General features: G+C 35.3%; 1 protein-coding gene across 1 annotated transcript in view; it reads left to right on the top strand.

Annotated features, from left to right (window-relative positions):
• The window catches only part of LOC145254854 (protein crumbs-like), a 402139-nt gene that overhangs the window by 74735 nt on the left and 300006 nt on the right, over positions 1–27398 (top strand). Inside the window, exon 2 of the mRNA XM_080113704.1 lies at positions 4434–5006. Coding sequence (XP_079969830.1) covers positions 4434–5006 — 573 coding nt within the window. The remainder of the gene's footprint in view (positions 1–4433; positions 5007–27398) is intronic.

Raw genomic sequence — 27398 nt, 5'->3', positions numbered from 1 at the left:
CCAAAGTTTTACCCATGTCCAAGTTACCTACATCTAAAATTTCAAGTCTTTAGACCCAAAATTGGAGGTCCTGGATATGACCTTAAACTATATCCAGTGGTGAGGCCCTAGCTTACGGGCTTTGGGGAATGTGGAGCCACCCTTTGTCATTGCTCCCAGGTCCACTCTGATCTGGAGTGGTAGTACCTGTTAGGGTCCCAGCTATGGGTTGAATAGGAACCAACTTGAAAACAACAAATATTCTATTAAAAATTTTTTTTCTTCCGAATCTTTGAATTTGGCATTAAATAACGTGAAAAGGGTTGATATGCCGTAAACCAACCAACCCAAAATTGGGGAAGAAATTTATTAGAATCTGCGAAGGTCAACTGTAACCTTTTGGCAGCCAAATTTTCGCCCCAAAACTGATTAAAATGCTTGCCGCATGTCTGAATACCCTTTATGTATAAATTTCAAATATTTAGACCCAAAATGGCTGAATAGTTTGCTAGATACGCAAATGTCAAATCTTTTGAACCTTGACCTCTTGGCAGCTCAAATTTTTGATCCAAATCGATTAAAAAGCTTGCCCTATCTCTGAATACCCTTTATGTAAAATTTCAAATATTTAGACCAAAAATTGTCTGAGTAATTTGGTAGAGACCGCAGAGATCAATTTTTTTTTTTTTTTTTTTTTTTTTTTTTTTTTTTAAATTTTGACCCAAATTTTTACTCCTTAACATTCATTTTTTGGGCTCAAATCAAATTCAAAAGTTTGATCTAAGTAACCTACATTTAAAATTTCAAGTGTTTAGACCCAAAATTGGCGGAGGAGTTTGGTAGAGTTTTGAAAGGTAAAATCGTTGAACTTTGACCCCCTTGACAGCCAAATTTCTGGCTGAAAACCGATTAAAAATTTTTTCTCAAATCTCAATAATCCTTATGTCAAATCTCGAGTCTCTAGACCGAAAATTGACAGTTATTTGGTAGAGAAATGTATACACACACACACACATACATTTTCACTTTTATAGATATATAGATTGTTGTCTAAACTCTGGCAGCTAGTTGTAAAGGAGCACAAGATCTTGATCGCATTGAAGCAGTTAGGTTACAACAACTTACTCAGACTTTCTGTCCTACGAATTGCTTTTGAGGAGGCTTCACATGTTTGTACCACTTTTAACGAATGTGTTCGATGATTGATTTAACCAGGACTTCATCCTGGATTGACTCACCAAGGGAGTGAAAAATAGGACAGGCATTGTGAAGAGGAACTAGACAATTACAGGTCCTTAACTCTGCTAACAAGTTAAAGATTTTGGCCCAGATTCTATTGAATCAGTTGTAAGGCGTTATTGGAAAGTTGATTAAATTCTAGCAGAATTATTTTAAAAAAAAAAAAAATTTTTTTTATTACATTTTCACCCCAAACAAGGCACATTGCCACTTTGGTGTAGGGGGCTACTATCAGAGGCAACAACTACTGGGATACTATGTAGGGATTTGGGCAGCAAGATGTCGGTTCATGTTACACTTGAACTTCTGCACGTCAGTACAGTTGGGGAAGCAGTGACCTGGAATGGAATTCCAAAGTCTAGCGGTTCTGGGGAAGAAACTACTGGAGTAGAAAGATCTTTTACATCTAGGAATATCTACAGTGTGGGAGTGGGATTTTGCAGCCTGTCGGGTCTGTCGAGGGTGTTCACGTCGTGGGGGCACAAGTGCTTGCAGTTTGTCAGAGCATTCACCATTAAAATACTTGTAGAACAGGCAGAGGGATGCAACGTTTCGTCGATGGGACGGAGGCTGAAGCTTAGATGCCAGTTCAGGGCCTATCAGATTTGTGACTCTTTTGAACCTTGTCAAGGAGCGAGAGACTAGTAGCCGATGCACCAGCCCAAATATGACAGCAATACTCCATACAGGGGCGAATGGTTGCCTTATAGAGGTACAGGATACTTTCGGGTGTTAGTAGCTTTCTAGCACGGTAGAGAGAGCCCACCTTCCTTGCAGCGGCCCTGGCAATCCCCTCGATGTAATTGTTCCAACTCATGTTTCCTGTGAACATTAGGCCAAGGAGCTTGAAAGACGTTCTCTCAAATAAAGAGTCGTTGGCCATTGCTATAGGTGGTAGAGAAGGTTTCTTCTAATTATTGAATGAAACTAGTTTAGTCTTGGCGGCATTGAACATGACCATCCATTTTTGCCCCCATTCCACTACAGGTTGGAGGTCATCCTCTAGTGTTTCTGCCATTTCTTTAGATATGTGTTCATTTGTTTTCCTGTCGTGCCTGTTATAGAGTGTGGTGTCATCAGCATATATACCCATCTCAGAGGAAATTTTGTCATGGAGGTCATTTATGAATATCAGGAACAGTAGAGGTCCAAGAATATTGTTTAGATGTACGACCGTCGAGGACAACCTGGATTTTTCTCTTATCTAAGAAGGATTTAATTATGTTAAGTATTCTACCAGTGATACCGTATGATCTAATGTTCCTGAGGAGACCCTCATGCCATACGCTGTCAAAAGCCTTAGATATATCTAGAGCTACCGCTCTGCCCTCCCCCACTTTGTCCAGTGAATGTATGAGTGTATACGTTCAGAGATTACAGTTAGGATGTCTGCTGTGAAACGGGCTTGTCTGAATCCATATTGTTGGTCAGTCAGAAGCTTAGCATCTGTATGGTGATGGATCGAAGATTGATTCTGAACAACTTGCATCTGATTAGTATTATTTAGAGGGTATATAAAACTACATGGAAGCTGCACTGATCAACTTAGATTAGTCCAAAGTTTTTGACAAGGTTGACCATCCTTCTCTTAGCATGTTTTATAGAGCATCATTTTTGAATTGGACTTTCCCAAATGCATCTCCATTCTGTATTGCTCACTGATGGTTATAGTGCCGGTAATTAGAAAAAGATCCTAATCTTACACTATTTTCCAGTCAGGATTATTTGCTGTTACTCTTGACATTCTTGCATTGGAGTCACTACTTTGCAAGCTAAGTAATAGTGTGACAAGTTCGATCCTATTCAGAATTGTTTTGCCTGACTGGCCATGATTTCAGCATTCACATAGCATGTTTTCTGATACAGGAGGAAATATTGGAGGTTGGCAGCCTTAGTCGCAAAGGTTAGAATTAGCTGCAAAGTTCTTGGTAAAGAGTTTGGCTTTGTCTGATGCTGACGAGATTACCTCGAGTCCATTTATGATAGTTGGGATAGAGCTACTTTGGACTTGACGGACTGAGCATACAACTCTCTTGCGTTCTTTATTACTTTTTTACAGTGGTTGCTGGCAGTTCTGAAAGCGGCTTTAGTTTCAGTACATCTATTATGTTGGAAGCAATGGAAAAAGTGATTTCTATTCGCAATGGCAGCAGCACATTCCGGAGAGAACCACAGCTGGCTGTTAGGTTTTTGCTGAAATTTTTTCGAGGGTATGAAACGGTCTATACCTACAATTAACCATTCTGTCAGGTCTGATACTATAAAGGACACCTCCTTTTTAAACATGGAATGCAGAGGTAGATCTGATATAAATGTGCGGAAGCTATTCCAGTCAGCTATAGAGTATCGATATACTGTACGATGGAGAGGTATATCTGGGGACTTATTACATTTCATTTTTATCTTAACTGATACAACTGAGTGGTCGGAAGATCCAAGTGCAGACAGAACAGAAGCTGAACACAGTTCAGGGCAAGTTGTGAGAAAGAGGTCTAGGAGACTTGCATACTGACCGTCAGTATCGGGAACATGGGTGGGTTCGTGAACAATCTGAGTGAGGTCATAAGCAATGGAGAAATCATGACAGAACCTCCCCTCATCATCAGTCTTGTTTGAGCGAGTTAACAATTCCACATTGTGAACATTGAAGTCTCCACAGGCATGAATATTAGCTGAAGGATAAGCAGATCGGGCGTGGTCAATTTTCTCAGATATGCTTTTAAAGATAGTAACTCCGCTGTTGTGGGGGCGATAGAGAGCAAATATAAATGCAGTAGTTTAAGCTAGTGCAATCCGGAAGCACATATAGGGTGTTAGGATCTTCTCTGGAGATGTCCCTACCACATGGAAAGCCATCTTTTATATAGGCACATATTCCATGCCCATGGCGATCTTGGGGGTCAAATTTGGAAGTTAACTTAGAGTATCCTCATTCTAATTTTACAGCTTATTTTTAAATTCTGAATTTACTTATGTTTTGGGTGAAAGCAATTTAGAAATCCTTTTTCATTTTTTTAATTGTTCTGATTTTAATTTTATTTTTGAAAACTTTAGTGAAAATAGTTAAATCATATTTTGTTTAAATTAAAAATTTTCAATTTTATTTTAAAATGTTTTATCCAAGATATTTTATTTATTTTGAGAATTTAAGCAAAAAAAAGAAAAAATTAATATTTTTATTTTATGTATATATTTCTTTTTTTTATTTCTCTTAGGACTGCTACATTTGATCGTGTCTATCCTGCCAATAAACTCCCTTTACCAATTTTCAAGTTCATCAAATCAGGTTTATCTCGACCAAACGGGAACGATTTACATACCTCATACATGGCAGCTCAAATCCAACACTGGACTCTCTTTCCGTACGTGTTCCGATGGTCAGCTATTACACCAGGTTGGTGCTACTGGAAACAGTCTCACATTATCCTTAAATCAAAGTTCTCTACAAATCCAATGGACATTAAACAAAACATGGCCACCCATAAAAACAAAACAGAATTTTTCTAATAAAGAATGGTATTATGTAAGTTTGGAATTTTCTCTTGGAACTCTTCAGCTTAAAGTTCTGAAAGGTTCTCTGTCCGTCCTTGACATATTGATAGCCAACAGCACATACAACAAAGATCTTTGGAATATAGACTTGGATGGTGGAACACCATTGCAAGTTGGAATGAACTTCATTGGTTGTATTATGCCTGGATCTAATGTTGATTTTACCAATGCAAATTCTACAGGCGGCGTCAATTTTGGAAATTGTTCTCTTTTGAATAAACAGAATTGTACAGATGGTAGGTGTATCTAACTTTGATTTAAATATTTTCTTAAATGAATGTATCAAATTTTTTATAAATGGCTCTGTTGAACTGTTACTTTATTTTAAGTTTGTTTTTTATCTTAGCCATAGCTGATATATTGGAGGCATTTTGTTTTAACTTCTTGAAGGAGTTTCGTTTTTCCCAGATTTTATTATCTGTCCACATTCATAATTCCAGTGTTTTTAACAAAAACAGCTGTTCTCTCATTATGATATCACCCATCTAATTTTCTTTCTGGTAACTGTAAATATTCATTTAAAGAGTTTAGTTTTCATTAATCTTATATAAAAAATATAGACTATGAAAAATTTAGTTTAGAGGGAGATTGGTCTAGAAGAAATATAACGTAAGAGTTAGTTGTATCTGACTGCTTGTTATATATTGCAACCCTATGACAGCAAGTAGAGATTACATTAACAATTATAAATTTCAAGATTTTTTTTTTTTTTTTCATAAATCTTAACAATAGCTGCTACATTTGAGTTTTGTTTTGCTTAGCTTATGGAACAAGTTTTTGGTTTTCACAAATTTAATTTCTATCTACTAAGACTGAATTATTCTTTTATAATGAGATTGCTTGGAGAATTCATCCATCCCCGTAAATTGCCTGTTGTCCTTTTCCACAAACACAGAAACAGCTATTTGTCTCTCATCGCCATATAAATAATTGGCTCATACGGTAATGATTAGGGCGGTGACAACAGAATATTTTTTTCATTCTTTTGATTCTCAAGTATATATCCGACACAATAAGACAGTCAATCAACCGAGAACCACATCCGTCTATATAAAAACATATAAGATATTAACGGATATATACTCGAGGGTCAAAATAATAAAAAGAATATGCTGTTGTCATAGCCCTAGCAATGATTTTTGTCAGCAGTGGGCATAATCACTACAATGTTTTAACCACAGAAACAATTATTCTCGTTCTCATCTGGTTGTGATATCAACCGTCTTCTCTTTCCTATTCACTTAAAAACTTTTGTTTTCATCAATCTTGTATGAAAAAAATAAACTATAAAGAAATTTTAGTTGGGAGGGAGAGTGATTTAAATATTTCCTTGGATCAGAGATTCTCAACCAGAGGTAAAATATTATATAGTCGTAGGAGGGCGGCTAAACCTGATAATTAAAAAATAATTATTTCTTTTTCAGATTGTGTCATTTCTAAGAAGTGTAATACCACTTGATAATTTTTTTTTGTTCAGAAAACGTTTGATTTTCTTTATTTTTGTGATGCAAATGTATAATATTCATACTATTTGGATTCATCGGACGACTGATTGAGATGTCGGACTGACTTCCTCATCTTGGTTGTTATAGTCACAATGTTTCGGCCGTTTTGCCCTCCGGCCTTCATCAGGTGTTTTGTATCGAACTGGGGAACCGTTTGTTAGGAGTCTCGAACCCAACCCTTTATTATTAGAGCCTAGCTGGAGTCCGAACACGGTACCCCCGTAATAATAATAAAGGGTTGGGTTTGAAACTCCTAACAAACGGTTCCCCAGTTCGATACAAAACACCTGATGAAGGCCGGAGGCCAAAACGGCCAAAACGTTGTGACTATAACAACCAAGATGAGGAAGTCAGTCCGACAATCTCAATCAATGAAAACACCTCATCTCAAAAATACAATTACTCATTGGACTACTGTTCTCATCTTGAGTGTAATTTTCACAACGTTTTGGTTGATGTAACCTCCGACCTTCTTCAGTTGTATCAGTGGTTACAGTACTTGGAAAAATCAATTGTAAAAGTGATATTCACCTGAAGGTTCAATTCTTAGTGTGGGCGATCGAACCAAAAAGCAATTGCGAATTACTTAGGACGTCTGTCCAGTTATGGCTGATGGACCAAGAGCATGCTATCTCTGAAGTAAATAAAGGGTTCCATTCGAAATTCTGTTCAAATTCCTGAATTTGACAAGATACACTTGAAAAAGGTAAAAGTTACATCGACCAAAATGTTGCGAAAATCACACTCAAAATGAGAACGGTAGTTTGATGAATCTAATTATTATGAATAACCAATCCTTATCTAAAAAAATCCAAAAACGTCAAGTGTATAAAATACTATTTTTATACAAAATCTAAAATCCTAAACAATAAAAAGATTCTTTTTTACTTTTTGTCATGTTTTACATCAATTTCGCTTTTATATGAAAAAAATGACTCAACACGAGAGGAGCCGAAATAGCAAGAATTGTGTAAAAGTCGACCTAAATAAATCTAGCCGTGACACGCGTTTGCAAATCCTAGATATTATTATCTAGGGGGTATATAAACAGTTGTAAGACTATATATATATTTTTTTTTTTGTATGAGAGTAAATGGAAAAATACATAAAATACATGAAGCGAAGGGGTCAATGATGAAATAAAAGTTGAGAATATTTGCATAAAATGAGTATATTAAATCTTTGTAAGTGGCTTTGCCAAACTGTAACTTGATTTTAATCTTTTTTTTTTTTATCTTAACCATAGCTGCCACCTTTTTAATTATTTTGTTTTACTGATGAAAGACGTTTGATTTCCATGAATTTCCTTTTAATCTACTAGTATAAAACTTTGTGGATCTTGCTTGTATTGTAAAGTTGTGTAAGATATTCCACGTTCCCCGTAGATTTCCCATTATCATATTCTTTGGCAGCAACAGTTGTCCGCCTCTCTTGTTGCAACATAAGTAGTTGGCTCATTGAGTAGTTTTCTCTTAGAAGTGGAAACAGAAGCCATGATTGTCGTGTTGCTATAACAGTAGAAACAGACGTTAGCTTTCTTCTCTACTTGTGATGATAGCAACCGTGTTCGTCTTTTCCCTAGTTGTATGTAATAATTATCTTTGCAATAGTTGCTACTTTTGAGTAATTTTGTTTTAACTTATGGACACAGGATTTGGTTTTCACCAATTTCATTTAAATCTATTAAACTCTGTGAATCTTGCTTGTACAGGGCTTTATGTTGCAAGTGAAAGTCGCTTTTGCAAATGATTTTTTTTTTTTTTAATAGCAATTAGAAATAATGAAACGATTATTTTTTCATGACTGTTTTTTACCCTGATAATACTTTAAAACTCATTGCCGAGTGAAAAATGTCTTTTCAACCTATTTTTGTTTAAATAAAATAAGCAAAGTCAAATTATTTCAATAAGTTTAATAGAACGATATACTTTTTTTTTTTTTTTTACAAAGGCTATTTAAAAAACATCTGAAGAAACATAATATTCGGTGCATATTTAGAATGACATTTATTTCAAAAAAACAAAAAGATAGAAAAATCTTTGTATGTACTTGTCATGGAACAAGGATCTCATATTCAAAAAAATCATGTAAGTTTGGCTTGTAATTTTTCTATTTGGCTAGTAAATAAAAATCTTTAATTGTCAAAGGTCAACTAAAAATAAATTTGCTCATAGAGCTCTGTTGTATTGTGATATTGAGCAAGGAATTCCTCGATCTCCACAAATTGTCTGTTATCTTTATTTTAATTTTTAAAATAAAATATTTGTATAACTCGTTAAAAGACTTAACCTCAAATGTATTATATGATGACGGTATTATTTCTCAGTTTAGTCCCAGAGTAAATTGTGACCAATTTTTTTTTTGTTTGTTTTACAAGGGAATTATCACTTATCAAGGCCCAGAGGTCACTCGAGGATAAGAGTTAAATAATGTACAGTGGTAAAAAGGACAATATCATAGTAATCGTGAGAAGTATAACTTTAGTAAAATTGGATTCCTTAAGGGGAATAGCTCATCAAGAACTTGTTTACATTGGACTTGAAGACACCCGTATTGTAGTCGGCTGGAAAGCATGTAAATGGAACAGTTCCACAGGTGTATAGCTCCAAGAAAGAAGCTTTGTTCATGGAATCTATGTTTAGGTTTAGACACAGATAAAAAGTGGGGGAAATTATTGATAGTGTTTTCAGCCAGACGAGTGTTTCTCATGAATGTTAGGCGAAGTGAGACCATAGATTTGAGCTTTGACAAGCACTTGCCATGAAAATAACGATAAAACAAAGACCGGCTCGCAATGTCTCTTCTGTGAGAAAAAGGTTGCAGGGAAGAGAAAAGGGCATCCTCCACTAGGCTACAAAGTCTATTCTGAACTTTGTCAAGGCAGGATAAGATCTTCCTATCAGCATTTGGGTTAATAAAAACATGTAGTACTACATGTCATCGTTTCTGACCTCTGTCAGAGAAGAAATCCTAAACTGAGGCAATTTGTAAAAACTGCTTGTAAGAAATAGTAAAAAAAATAATTAATATATATTTAAATGCTCAAAAGCAGGTAAGATAATTATTTGTTTTAAATCACAGGAAAAAGATTAAGTTTTATCTTGCCTAAAATAAAAACGTGATACAATTCTATTTCAATTATTTACAGTGAAAATAATTAAAAAAAAAAAAGCACAGAATAGAAAACAAAAAGAAAAAAAAAGCAACCAACGTTAACTTTTTTTTGTTTCCAGCACCTATCTGGAGATATTTTTCTAACAGATTGAAGCTGCCATTTTGAGGAGTTGTTGGTTAATTGGTATATTCTGCTTTATTCTGAAATGTGAAAAAATTGTATATGCAGTATACTAACAGAACGATTATTTGACATCCAAACAAATATTCCTTTATTCCTTGAATACAATCAAAATGATTATAAGGATGAAAGTATAATTGAATGTGTTCGTTATTTATATTTATAATCTAATCTTGTATATAGGTAATAGTAAGAAATTAAACAATAATGGTTATTTAAGTGAAAATAGTCTGTGGACCATAATACAGTGGAGCTGCTTCCCAGCTGACTATAACAGTCGTTTTTAAATCTAATGTAAATAAGTTCTTGTTAAGGATTCCTCTTACATAATCAAACCCTACCCAAGTTCCTATCAAGCACCTAATTTTTTTTTCTATAGGTGGATTGTGCACAAATTTGTCTTAAACCAAGAAACAAACAAATTTTCTTGTATCCTATTTCCTTTTCCCAAGATGTTGACAACTTTGCAATTTTATTTCATGCATTGAAAGAAGGAGAGGGAGTGAGATTTGCTGGTGTTTTATTTTTTTCATGTTTTTAAGTTAATTTAACTGAAAAAGATGTAAAAAAAAAAAAAATTCTGCATTTTAAACATTTTGGAGAAACAAATGTCATGATTTTTTCATTAATGTTCAAATTAACCGTTCCATATAGGTTCCAGAGTACAATGGGATTGTGGATTTTAGTAATGACTTGTGTACACCCATGATCTGCAGAGGGAGGAGGATAGGTGGTTACTTGACTTCAGACTTCCTATTTGCTTTCTCGTTTCCTCTCACCGCTTAAAATAGTTTCATGCTGAGATAGAAAAAGGCTTTTGTTTTACTTGCTAATTTTTTTCAACTTATCAACCCTTTCAAGTTATTTCATGCTGAATTTTGGAAAAACGTTATGCTTCAAATTTTTTATATCTTCAAATATTTATTCATGGTGTTTGGTTGTTTTGTAGAGTAAAATTGTTTTTGACTTTGCAAAACAGGATTGAGTTTTGCAGAAGGAAAGAAAAAAAAAAAACCCAATAACATCAATGTTTGGTACATTTAAGTATGGAAGCCAATATCTTTAGACAGCCTGATCTGATAACACCAGAAGCTAGCTTTTGCATGACAGCACTTGTTCCAGAGTGGGCAAATTAATTTGACAAACTGAACAGTTTTGCATCATTTTTATGTTCCCTTTCAAAGATTAAAATCAAGATATTATGATACTTAACCTTACTTTCAGAATCTTTATTCCAGTTTTGATTAAAATCTACATGATTTTGATTTCAGAAAATGTCTAAAATTAAAGGTTTCTGCTTAAGGAGCCGTAAGAAGAAATTAAAATTCAGAGAAACTTGCTTAACTGGTGTCTAATAACTATGGATCAAATTCGATGCAAATCTGATACATTTTAACTTTCCAATGTGAAGTTCTGCATCCCCCCGGCCAAAAAAAAACTTTCAAATACTTTAATGAAACTGAAATTTTGTGAGTATTTATTGATATCTAATATTGTGAACGAGGCATAAAAAAAATGACTAAGTTCAGCATTTGTCACCCCCTCATTTAGCACCAAAAGTCCCCAAGAGATGTCAAATCCTGGTGAAAATGAACAAACGGTACAGTTTTAGGCCTTAACATATGTAAATTTTAATTCTGCACCTTGAGGTCAGTCTGTATTAAGATTGTAGTGTCTAATAGCTTTAAAATGGGTAATGGACAAGGCAGTATAGATGTGTGTGCAATTTAAAATGGGTAACGGACAAGGCAGTATAGATGTGTGTGCAATTTAAAATGGGTAACGGACAACGCAGTATAGATGTGTGTGCAATTTAAAATGGGTAACGGACAAGGCAGTATAGATGTGTGTGCAATTTAAAATGGGTAACGGACAAGGCAGTATAGATGTGTGTGCAATTTAAAATGGGTAACGGACAAGGCAGTATAGATGTGTGTGCAATTTAAAATGGGTAACGGACAAGGCAGTATAGATGTGTGTGCAATTTAAAATGGGTAACGGACAAGGCAGTATAGATGTGTGTGCAATTTAAAATGGGTAACGGACAAGGCAGTATAGATGTGTGTGCAATTTAAAATGGGTAACGGACAAGGCAGTATAGATGTGTGTGCAATTTAAAATGGGTAACGGACAAGGCAGTATAGATGTGTGTGCAATTTAAAATGGGTAACGGACAAGGCAGTATAGATGTGTGTGCAATTTAAAATGGGTAACGGACAAGGCAGTATAGATGTATGTGCAATTTAGTAATACAGGGTGGAACGATAAAATTGTCGTCCTAAAGAAAACAACCCTACAGTTTTATTTTAAAACTTCTATTGAAAAACTCAATTCAGCTAACATGATTAGGTAGTAGAGCTGACATCTATCCAATGTAGCCACCTTCAGCCTCAATCACCACCGCGATATGCGTCTGGAACTGGGAGCATACCTTTTCCACAAGCACCAGCAGGAGCACAGCAAATACTCAGCTGATGGTGGTGATCAGGCTGGCTTTGGTGTTGTGGGAGGTCATGTTGGTGATATTCTCGACGTATGACCAAACGAAGTAGTCCAGCGGGTCTGGGGAGGGGGGCAGTGAGAGGAGGGTATAATGTTGAACCACTCCTTCTGAAGACAAGCCTGGGTCTCTTTGGATGTGTATAAGAAAATATTTGTAACCCTTTTTCTTTGCAATTTCAAATATTTTCAGTGTTAACATGGTCATTCCCATGTTGGCAACAGGCAATCTTTCATTTGTTAAAGTTATCAGTTGGAACTAATTATTTTCGTCTTCCATTGACTTGCAACCAATTGAATGCAACTATGACATCATGTAATATGAATTCTGGACTTCATTCAATTTTACGACACCAAAAAAAATTGTAAGGTGAAACCTGCCAAATTATTTACTGCAACTTGAGATGTTTTCTATCTCGTGATGTCATTTTTTTTTTTTTTTTTTTTTTTTAACACTTAGAAAAAATGGTTACATGGTATTTCTTAGGATAAAAAGAATAATCTTACATTTATACAAATACAGTTTTTGTCCATCTATCTATGTTAGACATAAAAACTACTAATTAGGTTATGAATAAATTTTTGTAGTGCAGAAAGACTCGGCTAGGATATGTCATAAGCTATGTAAAGTTCATCTAAGTGTATCATGAAAGAAAATTAAAAACGAAAATAATCTTAAAGGCACAAGTTAGTTTCATAAAAAAAAAAAAAAAAATGCAGAACGACTTTAAAATATGGAAGTCTGGAGGGTTCAGAATTAAAACTATTTATGTTTACACATATAGCAGACGTGATTCTTACCTTGGATTGAACTGTGTGTGTGTGTGTGTGTGTGTAAATTTCACCAGGCAAAGCATGAAGCCACTAAATCTATTTGTTGTTTGATTTTATGACATATCAACCCGTTTTGGATTATTTAATGCCAAATCCAAATATTTTGCTAAAAATTTTTATGCTTCAAATCTTTAAATATTTATTCATGTTGTTTAGTTTGGTTGTTTTGTAGAGGAAAATTGTTGTTTTGGGCTTTGCAGAACATGATTTAGCTTTACAAATAGAAAGGAAAAAACAATAACTTCAATGTTTGGTGCATTTTAGGTCAGAAAGCCAGTATCTTTAGACAGCCTGATCTGGCAGAACCAGACCAATTGATGTGAGGAACTACTGAGAATGGTAGATGGTTATTGCAAAGACGCTCTCCTCATCTCTGCCATAAAAGGATCCATCTTTCCCTGGCATATAGTTAAAAAAATTAATGGAACATTTGCATCATAAGCTACTAATGAGGATCAATAACGATTTGTTCTGAGATAAGCAAATCTACATAGATAAGAAAAAGGAAAGCCAATGAAGTATCTGTATTTTCATTGGTTAATACGAATTAACTGAGATTATTTAAGATTTGATCTCTGCTGACTTCCATTGAAGGAAGGAGACTAGTGAGAAAACTTCAAAAGTGATTTTTATTTTTGAGGTAACAAATTTAGTGTTATTTTTATATCAATTGTGATCAAGTCCTGTTAAAGTTCATGTAAAACTTTTTTCAGTGTCAAATATAACTTTGTAAAGACATTTTGACTTCCTGTCATTGAATACTTTAACTGTTTATGCCTGTTGTTTTGGCATTCATAGATACTTAATTTCCTTCAATTCTTGTGTTAATTTCTGGTGGCCTGGAAATAGAATATCAGTCTATGAAGTCAAGGGTAATTTTGTGACTGAATTCAAGTCTCTCCGAACCTGCGGTATTTATCACTTTATACACTAATGATTATGTGAGCATGAAACGCTAGTGTCTGCAGGTATAAAAAATTATTAATGTTCATTTAAAAAACATCGTTATATGTACGGCAAGCCAGCACATGTAGAAATCTAAACGACCTGTATTGACTGTTTGAATGAGAAATTAGCCATCCTAAACTTAAAAAAAAACAAAAATAAAAAAACCCTATTTATTAAACTGCAGGAGTGAAATAACAAACGTATGTATACACAAAATAAACTTTACTTTAGGATGAAGAAAAAAACAAATGAACTAGTACTACTAATAACAAGAAATGATAATTATGATAATCAATGAATAAAAAAATACATAACAGATACTCTAGTATAAAATGTAAAGCATCCAAATTAAAATCCTCTCTAAAACAACAAAGAAATAGGTGTGTGCTCATTGGCTACAATAAATGGGTGTGTGAGTAACCAAGAATCTGATTGGCTGGCTAGCAAACCCAGTACCACATGGATATATAAAAACACGAAGCCACATCAATTCCATGCATTAGCCTGACCAATCCTCATGCGGAAGAAACACGGAAATTCTATGAAGCTTAATTGCCTTATATATTTTCCAAACTTATACATATGAAGCAAAAGGTAAAATGATTTGTAGAGAAATCATTTACTTATTTTTCAAGAATCAAACATCAACAACTAAATCGATGTACGGTCGTTTCCGAGATTATAGAAATTTTTTTTATTTAATTAAAATCACATCAGCACTGGGATTAGACATCAAATACGTAGAAACATTTAAATATATGATTCACATCAAAGTGAGGATATGAAAAGGTCATAACAGCAAATCAAGATTATGGACTAAAAAGAGGTAAATACTTACAGAAATGCTTATATGGGCTATATCAGACAAGTAAATATATTTAAACAGAAAAAATTACAATTTTTATAGGTTAAATTTCCAAGTAGCAAAACAAATTGAAAAGCAAGATAACAGTTTGCCGATTAGAGATTATTAACAAATAAATATATATATATAGTGTATGATCTTTTTTAGATTCTATTCTAAAAAATTATACCAGAATAGTTTCTTCAAACCAATTGACCTAAAATATAACGTGTTTATTTTTATGGTTTCGAACAATTTTGTATAGAGAAAAAAATAGGTCAGATTTGAGTTTTAAAATCAATTTATTTTGAGACAATTGTATAAAAGATTTTTTGCTATGATTTTATTTTGAAATAATTGGAAAAAAATATTTTAAAAATAAATATAATATAGTTATGTACACATTGGTTTTTTATCATCTTTACAATCCATCAGTGCAGCTGGACATAGCAATATTTGAAACCGGAACTCAAGTGGTTGGCGCCTGCTGCTCTACCAACTGAACAAACGAATCTACTACAGGAAATGAGACATGATATAGTATTTAAATGATACTATTCATTTACTTTCACTTTTTTTTTTACGATACTCTTAATGCAAAGAACTCAATTCTTTTTTGTAAGGTAGTGGGAGATAACCTCAACAGTGCTTGATTATAAGAAAAATTAAAAATAAAAGCACACCATGTTGTCCTGATCTTCTGCAATACATAAGAAACCAACTCTAGGTTTCCTTTCTTTGAATTTGAAACCGACTTCACTGATTTGTTCTGATTTTTTGGAATATATGATGAAAGGTGGCCCTGGGGTACGTTCCATGCTAATGGAACCAAAGGTGGCCTTGTTGCGGGTTCAAATCCTCCGATCAGCTTTGATCTCAATCTCCTGTACTGATGATTGCGTAAGCATGAAACATTAGCATTTGTATGCATATAAAAATAATTATATAGTAATCCAAACATTTTTCATCATCTCTACGTCTCATCAGTGTAGCTAGATATAGTAAGATTCAAAACTGAGAAAGTTGTTGGCATGATTGATTGGTTATTCCTATAGATTACTGCTACCGTACCACATCTATGGAGGTGCTACAAGAGTACAAAATTTGACTTTGCAATATAATTAAGGATGCTCTCTTCTGGTCTTTAACTTTCTTAGAGAAGAGATGTTGCTCATCTTTCTCTATTCTATCCCCAAAGAGTGCTAGATCAAGATCATTACTTGTCCCTCCTTGTAAGACATTCACTTTGAAAACTTGTCTAGCTATCACAACGGCGGGGGGGGGGGGTTAATTTTTTTTTCTTCCCCTATGTTCCTAGTGTCGGGCAGAATTGCTATGAAAAATATTTTTTTAAGAGCTTCTTGTCTGTAGAACACATTACTATAGGATTGCTTTCCTACATACTACAACATGCTATTTCAGTCTCTTGGTCATCAAATATCAAAAAATTGGCCACAAACATTCATTCTTTCACCGTCAACTAGGCCGCTTTCTACAAGAAGGGGTAACTTTTTTCGTCAACATTTTTGCAAACCTGCCAACTGACTCTGCTGCTTTAACTGTTCTACATCTACTACCTCAAGAACTCCTCTGTCCTTTTAACATGACCATACTATTGTAATGTCCTTTTCTGAACACTTCTCTTTATTATACACTAGTGGGGGAGGGCGTCTGGCATTGCCCAGTTGTAAAAAAAAAAGAAAAAAATATGGGGAGGTGGGGGGGGGCGGTAGGTTGCTTGATCATAAAATTAGCTTTTAATGAAAAAAAAAAAAAAAAAAGAAATTCTGACAAGGGTGGGGGGGGGGCAGAGCGTCGTTTAGGTGCCATCAGCCAGAAGTGAAACTGAAAGCAAAATTTTGTAAGCAAAAAAAAAAAAAAAAAAAAATTAGCCACAGTAGCCAGGCTCAAACCTGTAGAGTGAAGACGAAAAGGAGGTGAAAAAAAAAAGGAAACCGTTTAGTCATCTCGCCCACGTGACTTGTGATGTCACGGGTGTTTGAAATAACGTGTTTTATGTGTACGTTGATGTCGTGAGGCGTGAATGACTTTGCAAAAATGTTGACGAAAAAAGTGACCCCTCCTCGTCTAAAATGGCCCAGTTGATGGTAAAAAAATGTTTTTGGACAAATTTTGATATTTGTATTTGTTGCCCAAGAGACGGAACTTTCAAACGATGTAACCAAGTTATGGGGTTGATATGCTGTTGTAGAGAAAGAGCCAAAAGAACGAAAAAATAGGACGATCAAATGACTCTTAGGTTAGAACAAACAAAGGAAAAAGTATGTCAAGAGATACTTATTGTTGTAACGGTCAGAGTTTGGAGTGAGCTGGCTGTTTATTTTCAAACACAGAATTCGAGATGAAATGACAGGTGGTTGTTTATTTTAGAAAACAAGGTTTGAAAGCTGATGAAAGGCAGATTTTCTTGTTGTAAACAAATACAAACTCGTGATGTTTAAAGGGCATTGATGGATATGTATATATTCCTCGAACACAGTAAACAGAAGAGAGGAGAGGAGAAGAGAGAATTCGATCTTGGCGAATTGAGATGGTGTTAAAGTCGGGCAGAGAGGGCTTTTGACTTAAAACACGTATCTCCAATGGCCGAAAAACTTATCCGAACTCGAGTCACAAGCTACCGTTTTAAAATAGCTACAGCCAACTTCCTTCAAACTCTGAAATATTATTAGACCATTATTATTATGAATAAACCCAGATTAATTGTTTATTCGTGTGTGGAATCATTTTAATTTCCTTTTTCACCACACTAAAATCCACGGCTCTCTTATCGGCAATGTTTGCCGGTAAGCGAGTACACAACGACAGGTCCGGAGTATAAATTTAGACGATCAACTGATAATTCTGTCACTATCCCATATCAGCAACATTAAAACGGCTAAGAATTATCACCGGCAGTGGTCACTGGAAGGACGAAAATAGTGAGCTGCAAACCGCTAGAGTCGGGTCGTTTTCAGGCTGCCGTAATTGGAGTGGAGGAATTCTGAGGTCGACGATCGTCTCAACCGACCGGCTGAAGGGGGTGACAATGATACCAATTTTGTCAGTGTTGGTCGCGTGTGTCAAAAGTTTTAGCGTAATGTACATACACACTAACAGACAGGTGAGATTTATATAATAGATGTGAGTGGGAACCTTTTGTGAACATGATATTCCCATGAAACTTCCTCCTCTGGGGGAAAGTAGTTCAACTCACCTTGGGTGAATGCTGCTGGTATGGCTTTATGCTATCCAGATTTAATCTTCCTCTCAGTATTAATGCTGGAGTCCCTCAGGAGTCTATCCTGGGCCCAACTCTCTTCCTGATCTACATTAATGATCTTCCAAATCACACCCTTACATCATTCGTAGACATTTATGCTGACGACACTACAATTTATGGTAGCGCATCAAAGACTGTAAACGACCAAGTTTTCTCTGATTCTTTCTCCTCTGATCTTGAGCATGTGGTACAATGGGGGAAGAGGTAGGTGGTTACTTTTAATGCATCTAAAACCAAGCTTCTATCTCTACACCATCTATGCTCTGATGCTAATCTGGCATCAGTTGAAATGAATGGCTCTCGTCTTGGGGAGCTTCTGGACTTGACCTTTACTCCTGACCTGAAACGGAACACGTATATCAAATCAATTGCCAAGGTCGCTGGAAAAATACTGCTCCAGTAGATATCTCACTCTTGATGCAATTCTCTACCTATATAAAAGCCTGGGCAGGAGCTGCTAGAAGCAGCTTATCCTGCCTTGACAGAGTTCAAAATAAACTTTGTAGCTTAGTGAGGGATGCCCTTTTCTCTTCCCTGCAACCTCTTTCCAACAGAAGAGACGTTGCGAGCCTGTCTCTGCTTTATTGTTATTTTGATGGCAAGTGCTCAGCTGAGCTTCAGTCTATGGTTCCCCCCTCACCAAACTTTCACAAAAAACACTTGTCTAGCCAAGATCACTATCAATAATTTCCCACACTCTTTATCTGTGCCTAAACCTAAATGTAGATTCTATTAACACAGCTTCTTTCTTAGAACTGCACGCCTGTGGACTTCTCTTCCGATTGCCTGCTTTCCAGCTGATTACAATCTGATTGTCTTTAAGTCCAACGTAAACAAGTTCTTGATGGACCGTCCCCCTAAGTAATCCAATTTATAAAATTTCCACTAATGTTTACTACGCTAAAATCACATTCACTAATGTATAACCAGTAACCCGTATCCTCGAGTGGCCTCCGGGCCTTGATAAGTGGTGATTCCTGTGTAAAGAAAAAAAAAAGGGGAAAAAGATATCTTTTACCTTGTCCTGAGGAAATTATAGAAATTTCATTTTGGATCCAAATGTTCACTAAAACTTGCAATGGAAGGTAAGAATTTGAATTATATATTTTTTTCTGACTTGATTGGTGAGAAAATAATAAAATAAAAAGATCATCTGTTTTTCTTTATTTTTTATGAGTAATCTTTCCTCTTCTACTGAAGAACTAAACTGAAACTTCTCAAGGTCATTGACAAGCTACATTTGATCCGCTGTGAACCAAGTTGATTTTCAACTCCACCAAGTCAAGTACTAGCCATTCATGTCCAATATGGTGTCAGCGTTTCTGTTGGTCCACTATATGGGAAACATGATTTGAATAACAAATATGCTGGTGTTTGCACGAAAATATCTTATTTTTCGAGAGTTTGAGAGAAATAGTAAACATCTGACTATTTTCTTACAACATAAGTCAGTTGAAAGCTCGAGAAGAAAAGGAAACACCATTAAAATATATGTGTGTGTGTGATGTGACTGTCCCAGGAAGTGATTGGGCTCCCCACGGGGGGGGGGGGGTCAAGACTAACGAAATGCTGAAGAAGCCAGGCAAATGATTAACTTTCTTTTCTTGCATGGTGCAGAATGCAAATTTACAAATTTAAGGCCTAAAACTGCAGTTTGTTCAATTTCACCAGTACCTATTTACTATGCCTCCCCACGGGACAGAGTTAGACACCAGGGTCGTTTTTTAACGTGGAGAAAAGGTACAAAAATAAAAATTGTCTCAGCCGTGAAGGATTTCTCCTCCACCGAAAGAGAACAAGAAATAGAAGTGCAGCATCTGAAGAACAGATACTACACTTTGATCTTGACCAGTATTTGACGACGACTGATGACTTTCGGGGCTAAATGGGTGTGTGTGCAAATGCTGAACTTAGTCATTTTTTTTTATGCCTCGTTCACTGTGCACTCATGGAGGACCATGCATGCTTCCCTTGTTTTTTTTTCTAATATTTAGCTCTGTTTACCTTGGGTCTAAATTAATTTTTCAGCTCTTTTGTTTCTGTATTACGTTTGTTTGATATGACAATCTTGTTGGTCATGCTTTTTATTTTACTAATAAGTCACCATTTATCAAGACCACAGGATGCTAAAGGTTAATAAGGTAGATGAGCTGCGAGTTTAATGAACACCTATGAGACGATTTAAAAATATTAATGAAATGAGTAAAATTTTATTACTTATTGTGACGAATTATGACATTTGTTTACTTTGAAGACAGACATGCAGGTAATGTGTTCTACAGATGCTAAGCTTTTGGGAAGAAACTGTTGATGGAAATCCTGCTTAATACTAGTACATAGAGGAAAAAAGGAAAGTTCTTTTAAGTCGTAATATACATGTTCTTGTTGTGAATGTATTACAAGATTGATAGTGTGGAGAAGAGAAGTGATCACCCTCCAGTAGATTGCAAAGTAGATTTTGTACTTTGTCTATGCAATGAATAATGCTAAGATTTTTATGACCATCTGTCATTTAAAACGGCAAGCAAATAAAATAGCACCAAAAAAATCTTTGGTTTTTGTACAAAGAAAGATGAAAGATTAAACAAGAAAGTTTTTTTTTTTTTTTATCAAATTAAATTATTAGATGAAAGTCTAGTATAGTTACAAAACACCCTCCCAATGTTAAGAATAGCTTTCTAAATGTTATTTCAGTGCGATGCAATAAGTGTATGAGTACCAATTTAATTAACAAAAACTACATAAAATGTGAATAATTTCCAGTTTAAATTTATATTAAAAATATTTTTAAGAAAATAATAATTTGATTAAATAATGAACAATAAGCTGAATTTGAAAGTAATCTAAAATAGGCTTGCTAAAATAATCTGAGTTATGTCCCCTGTTTCTGAAATCTTAAAAACAAAAATCAATGTCAACTTTTTGTACAAGCACCAAAAAAAATGGTAGACAAAGGTTGAAAAAAAAAATGGTAGATTGCATCGTAAAAACAATATCTGGCATAATCCCATTGATATACCAGTTTTTGTTAGATCACAGAAGTCGAGCAATGTAGAGTCTAGCCAATACCAGGTGGGTGACCATTTGGGAATGCTAGGCACTATGTCATCTTCTCATGATGAAGATATGCATACAGCTTGTGAATTTCATATTACATGTGAAGCTAACATATCTTGCCTAGGGTTAATACCACACCAACTATTACTGTTGTTTTTTAAATGATGAAAATAGTAACATTCTTGTTACAGAAATTGGCTTCAACGGTTTTGTCAAGATGAAATTGAATAGACAAATGTCTATTAAAGTTTGAAATCGTGATAGTGTACTTATGTGTCTTGGTTCTTGACAGCCATTTTTCTGAAGACACTTAAACATCATACTGTTAACAGCACCATCTGCCTCACTCTGTGTTCAATGTGGTTTTGCTTGCTGCTGGCCTTCTTTAAAGTTTGTACCTTTATCTTACCCTAATCTGCTAGTCAATATAGCGCCAAAGTACTTAAACCACAACTGGTTCTACCAGATCAGGCCGTCTGAAGATATTGGCTTCCTGAGACGAAATGCACGTAACATTGATGCTTTTTGTTTGTCTGCTTTCTTTTGCAAAACTTAATTATCTTCTGCAAAAACAAAAACACACCTTTCCCCCCTTTCCTTCTTCCTCCTTCTCTTTCTATCTTCCCCACTTCCTAACTAGTTTTCTAACTTAAAATGTACCAAACATTAATAGTGTAACCCTTTTCCCTCTCCCATTGCAAAACTCCTGTTCTGCAGGGAACAAAACAATAACATCCACTATAAAACAACCAAACCAAACACTATAAACTAGCAATTGAAGATACAAAGAACTTGAAGAAAAACACCTACAAAATAACTGGATGCAACATGAATACTATTTTCAAAATAACTGGATTCGGCATTAAATAATCTGAAAAGGGTTGATATGTTATAAAACAACTAAACCAAACTCCAACCACAAAAAAAATTGCAACAATTTTTTTCTATCTGTGGTTTTATATCAGATTGGGTCTACTCTACATCATATTAAAAGTTGGACAAGATTTGATTATGGGAAAGTTACAAATTTCGAAGTTGAACATTTTCGACTCAAGTCATTTTCCATTACGTTTTAAAACACTGACTCTGTCAGTTTTCATGATAACCCAATAAGTCCTGCATTTTTACCCACGTTTTCAATCTGTCACATAAAATCGCCCTCTTCTGGTTGATTACTTAACCAAGGAGAGATAACTTTATAAGATAGCACAAAAAAGTTTACATGCACATTAACTGGTTAGTAAAGAAACTAACTTTTAGCGAGATTGTGTAAAGATGAAACAAAAAAATGCTCATTAAAGTCTGGCATTGTGTATAGTGTACTTATCTGTATTAGTTCATGACAACCCTTTTCATGAAGATAACTAAACTAAGATTCAATGGACGTAACTCTAGAAATCATCCTCTTTTGTTTTATTGTTGGTAATCAATCAGCAATACAATTAAATATTCAGACAATCATTTCATTGATTTCTTACCTTGGAATAAAACAATGTATTAAATTGTTGACAAAAGATTCTGCTTTGAACGAAACTTTAATTGTTTTCACAAACAATGGAAAAGAGCAAACAATTAACACTGCAAGATGTTACTTGGTTACCGCCCTTGTTTTGATAAATTTTATACTGGGTGTCTTAAATCTTTTTAAATATAAATTAACATTAAAATAGATGGCTAATTTTGGGCCATCTTGTACCTTATAATCTAACTGTGACTTATTTTTTGTTTGGAATTTTATTTTTAAACTCTAATCTTTTTAATAGAATTTATTAAGTCAAATTTAATTACCATAACATTATTTATTAAATTATCAGTTGATATTTTAATCCCTATAATATTATCTATAATATAAATCTCACCTCTCTGTTTAAATGTATGTATGTATGTATGTTGACCGATTTTCATGATCGGTATTGTTTTAAAGCACGACCCTTCGGACGACAAATATTGAAAAATTGGCTAAAAACATTAATTCCCTCACCCTCAACCAGGCACTTTTCTACAAGGAGGAGTCACTTTTTTCGCCAATATTTTCGAAAGTCATCCCCTCTATAGATTTACTAGCTCAATTTAAACATTCGCCACTTCTGGTTTGGCGATGGCCGCAACAGACTTTGTCTTTTTTTTTTTTTTTTTTCACATTCTTTTCCTCTTTTGTGGTACGGGTTCGATCCTGCCTGCCTACTACCACTTTTTTTTTTTTTTTTTTGTGCTCAACACACACCACTAAACACCTGGGTAACCAGGCTAGTCGGATATAAAACTCACTTTAAAGATGATAATTGGAGAAAGATTCCATCTTCCCATCAATAACATCTGACACCACACTGGAAGATTGTCGAGGATAATGACTTGTGAATCTTCCAACATAGTGTAAGATTTTTGTGGTGGTAATGGGGATTTGTTTTCCTTATTCTGGTTGCTATCTTTAAAGTGAGTTTTTTCTGTAGTTGGCTTGCCATTATGTAGACTATATGACAGTGAACATCCTGGCGGTGGACACAAAAAAAATGGCACTGTACAACTCGACCGAAAGTGAAGCCCATACTCGTTTGCATAAGCATGAACCTTGGAGCATGAAATGCTGAATTTCTGAGTAGTTTTGGTTTCTGTGTTGGGTAAATCCCAATGTCGTTCTTCAGTGTCGGCTGCCATTGTAGAAGCAGAGGCAGAAGTAGAAGACAGTGAAACAAAAAAATCCAACACTAGTTATTTCGGCATTATAGTTGAGGAAAGGTTTGACCTAAAACTCATAGTGGAATATAACTGAGCAACGTCTGTTGTACACTGGTTGGAAAGAGTGGGCCTAATTTGCAAACTCCTGGGAGTTGACAGGGTCGAGCAAGTAATCCCCTTGTGACTAGATAGTGGCATGTGACATCTATGTGCAACTGTTGGATGTAAATAAGGCCAATGTGACACAGTTAAAAGATGTGCTGCACAGCACCTTTGCACTTGACCCATGCAAAGTATGTAAGTAGTTTTTGAGATGCTGCTCGGATGAGTCCGTAGATGAGTTCTATATGGCATGAAACTCTTCACCCTGTTTGGAGGAGTCTCTAGCCAGATGTGAAAGTATGCATTCATGGCTGGACTGCCTGTCTATAGCCAAGAGTTGTTGTGTACATCTGCCGACAGTGATTATATCCTGATGGAAAGCATTTTCAGTCGAGTAAGGGCCGTCATGAACAATGAAAGAATTGCTGCCATTTTTGACTTATCAGTCACAAAAAATATGCCTCTAAGCAAGCCTACGGAACTAGCTGCATTGTTTTAATTGCTTTAGGCCCAATCATCTAGCTAAGCACTGACAGTTTGAATGACTGAGGCAGCACCATAAGCCAATCATCCAATATTACAGATGCTAAAAGGACAGCCACATCATGTCAAAATATCCAGAAAATGCAAACAGAGACGAGATGTGAGTGCCACTCTTGCCTCAAGTAAAATGAAAACCAATCTGCCAATGGTACGTGTGAGTGTCCAAGTGATGCATGATACATTGATTGATTTGGGGTGCACACAGTCTCTTGTGAGGAATTTGGTTTGTGGTCCACTGAATGAATGCAAGACGGAAGTGCAGATTACTGATGGAAAGAGTATGAACAATAGGAGAGTGACAAAGGTTAATCTACAGGTGGATGAAAGGATCCCCATAGTGGTGGAGATGCTGACCGTGGATGGAGATCTATTGGGGTTCAATCTCCTGATAGTATTGATGTCACCTGTCTGTTGGGAAGTGTTCAATAAAGAAGCATGGTAAGACCAATTTCCCAAATGAAGTTTCCAGTGTTAGTGCTGCTGCTGCTGCCACAGTGAAAACAGAATGACACAACTTTGATGTTGCATTCAACTCAACTAAGAAAAATTGGACTGCGATCTAGAAGTGATTGCACAAGTGATCGTCAAAACAGCTGATCAGACAACTGAATACACCATGCCTGAACACGTTTGGACTATAATTGTGAATTTGGATTCACAACAGATGGTGGATACCGTACCCTGAAAGAAAGCTTGTTCCTTCAAAGGGATTAACCTACTAATCCCAATTGTTTAACATAAAGGAAAAGTGTGACCTGTTATGGATTATCACAAACTGAATGACCATGTAGTAGTAGGCAGGCAGCCTTGAACCAGTGACATGAAGGAGGAAAAGAAAGGGAAAGAAAAACTGACGTCTTACTCCTACTTCATGACGTGACGGGAAGTTCGGAATGTTGAAATTAGTAAAGTCATTCCCACCGAGACGATGACTTGCAAAAATGGCAACGCAAAAAAAAAAAAAAAAAAAGAAGACCCTTCTTGTAGAAAACTGTCCAGTCAAGGGTGAAGGAATTAATGTTTTTGGCCAATTTTTTTATATTTGTCGTCCAAGACGTCGAGCTTCAAAATGATACCGATCTTGTGAAAATCCGTCGCCTCTGTCAAAAGTTTTAAACATACATACATACATACATACATACATATATTTAAACAGACAGGTGAGATTACACAATAGATTACACATTTATTTCACCCCCCCCCCCAAAAAAAACAAATAAACAAAAACAAAAACAAAAACACTTTCTCACAGACAAGAACATTGATCATACAATCGGCGCTTCCCATTTATCCAGTTATACTGAATAATGATAATTTCCAAAATATGAAGGCAGATAGTTGTATACATCTCCACTGTCAAATGATTATTATGGATGATTAATCACTCTTTCGAACTCCCAATCGACCCCAATTATTGTAAATAGTACTCTCTTATAAAAATGTGCACTAAAACTGAGTCCGTGGCCTACAGATCGGGAATAATTAAGTATCAGAAGTTGGTGGGGTGTGTACCTCTAACAAAAGGGACTACTGATTCATTCGTTTGGTGACCGCCATCCCTTAAAACTTTTGAGCTTTTGTGATGTTTTTTTTTAAATCCACAACTGTTTACGCATGTCACAACAATGTTAGTCTCCAACTATAAATTTTTGTTAGAATATTTTTTTGTTTGCATTTTATTTTGTTTTTATACGCCTCCTTTATCCCTATTCTCAGGTAGGTGATACATTTGAACTATTAATTAAACACTGCTTTTAGTGTCTGATGTTTTAATATAATTAACTTTTATGTTGATGAAGAGAGAGGAAAACAAGAAAAATTACAAGTGAATTTAAAGCCGCATTGTCGTGTGAATTGTGTATTGGACGAACTTGTCTGGCCATAAAACCGTTTAAAAAACTTATTTTTATTTCATATATTTCTTTGTGGGTGTGTGTTTATATTTGTATATACAAGATTAATTCCTAAACTAATTAGCCGAGCATTATGATTTTTTTTTTTTTTTAAGACGGTTGCTAATCTGGGTTAATATGGGGCTATATTTAGTTTAAACTTAATTTTATGCAAGCCCTTTGTAAAAATCCAGATACCTCTGATTTTTATGAAATGTTAACAGTACTGTACTTTGGGTTAATTGTGCCAACTAGCTAAAAGTGCTCCTTTAGCAATCACGCATTTAAAGAGCACTTTTTTAAGTTGGTGCAATTACCTCAACGTACGGTAGGTATTAAACATCAATTAATAAATATTCCTCAAATTTAATTTAAAAAAAAATTTTTTTAAAGAGGACAGAACTCTCTGAATATTTGGAATTTACATTGGATTTACTCCATAGTGTTAAAACAAGATTCTCTGAATTCCAATTTTTTAAAACCTCTTAAATGAATTTATCAACAGTGGAGTAAGGATTCTAAGCGTAAGGTTTAATATATCTTTATTTTTAATCTTTTTAAGGTGACATAAGTGGTGCAAAATCGCTGGAAAAATGGTGGGATCCTTCTACCGCTCCAGTAGATATCTCACTCCTGATACAATTCTCTACCTATATAAAAGCCAGGTACGGCAATGATGGAGTACTATTGCCACGTCTGGGTAGGAGCTTTGAAGCAGCTTATCCTGCCTTGACGTTCAAAGTAGACTCCATAGCTTAGTCGGTGATGCCCTCTTCTCTTCCCTGCAACCTCTTTCTCACAGAAGAGACATTGTGAGCCTGTTTCTACTTTATTGTTATTTCCATGGCAAATGCTCGTCTGAGCTCCAATCTATGGTCCGCCCTCGCCAATCTTTCACGAAAAACACCCGTCTAGTTGAAACTACTGTCAATAATTTCCCACACTCTTTCTGTGCCTAAATCGAAACGTAGATTCCAAGATTCCATGAACAAAGCTTCTTTCTCAGAACTGCACGCCTGTGGAACTCTCTTCCGCTAGTCTGTTTCCCAGCTGACTACAATTTGGTTGTCTTCAAGTCCAACATAAACAAATTCTTGATGAACCGTCCCATTAAATAATCCAATTTACCAAATTTCTACTATTAACGATT

This window comes from Euprymna scolopes, chromosome 30, assembly GCF_053919585.1.
Source record: "Euprymna scolopes isolate OS-2025 chromosome 30, ASM5391958v1, whole genome shotgun sequence".
Taxonomy (NCBI): domain Eukaryota; kingdom Metazoa; phylum Mollusca; class Cephalopoda; order Sepiida; family Sepiolidae; genus Euprymna; species Euprymna scolopes.
This window is presented reverse-complemented; position numbering and strand designations above follow the sequence as displayed.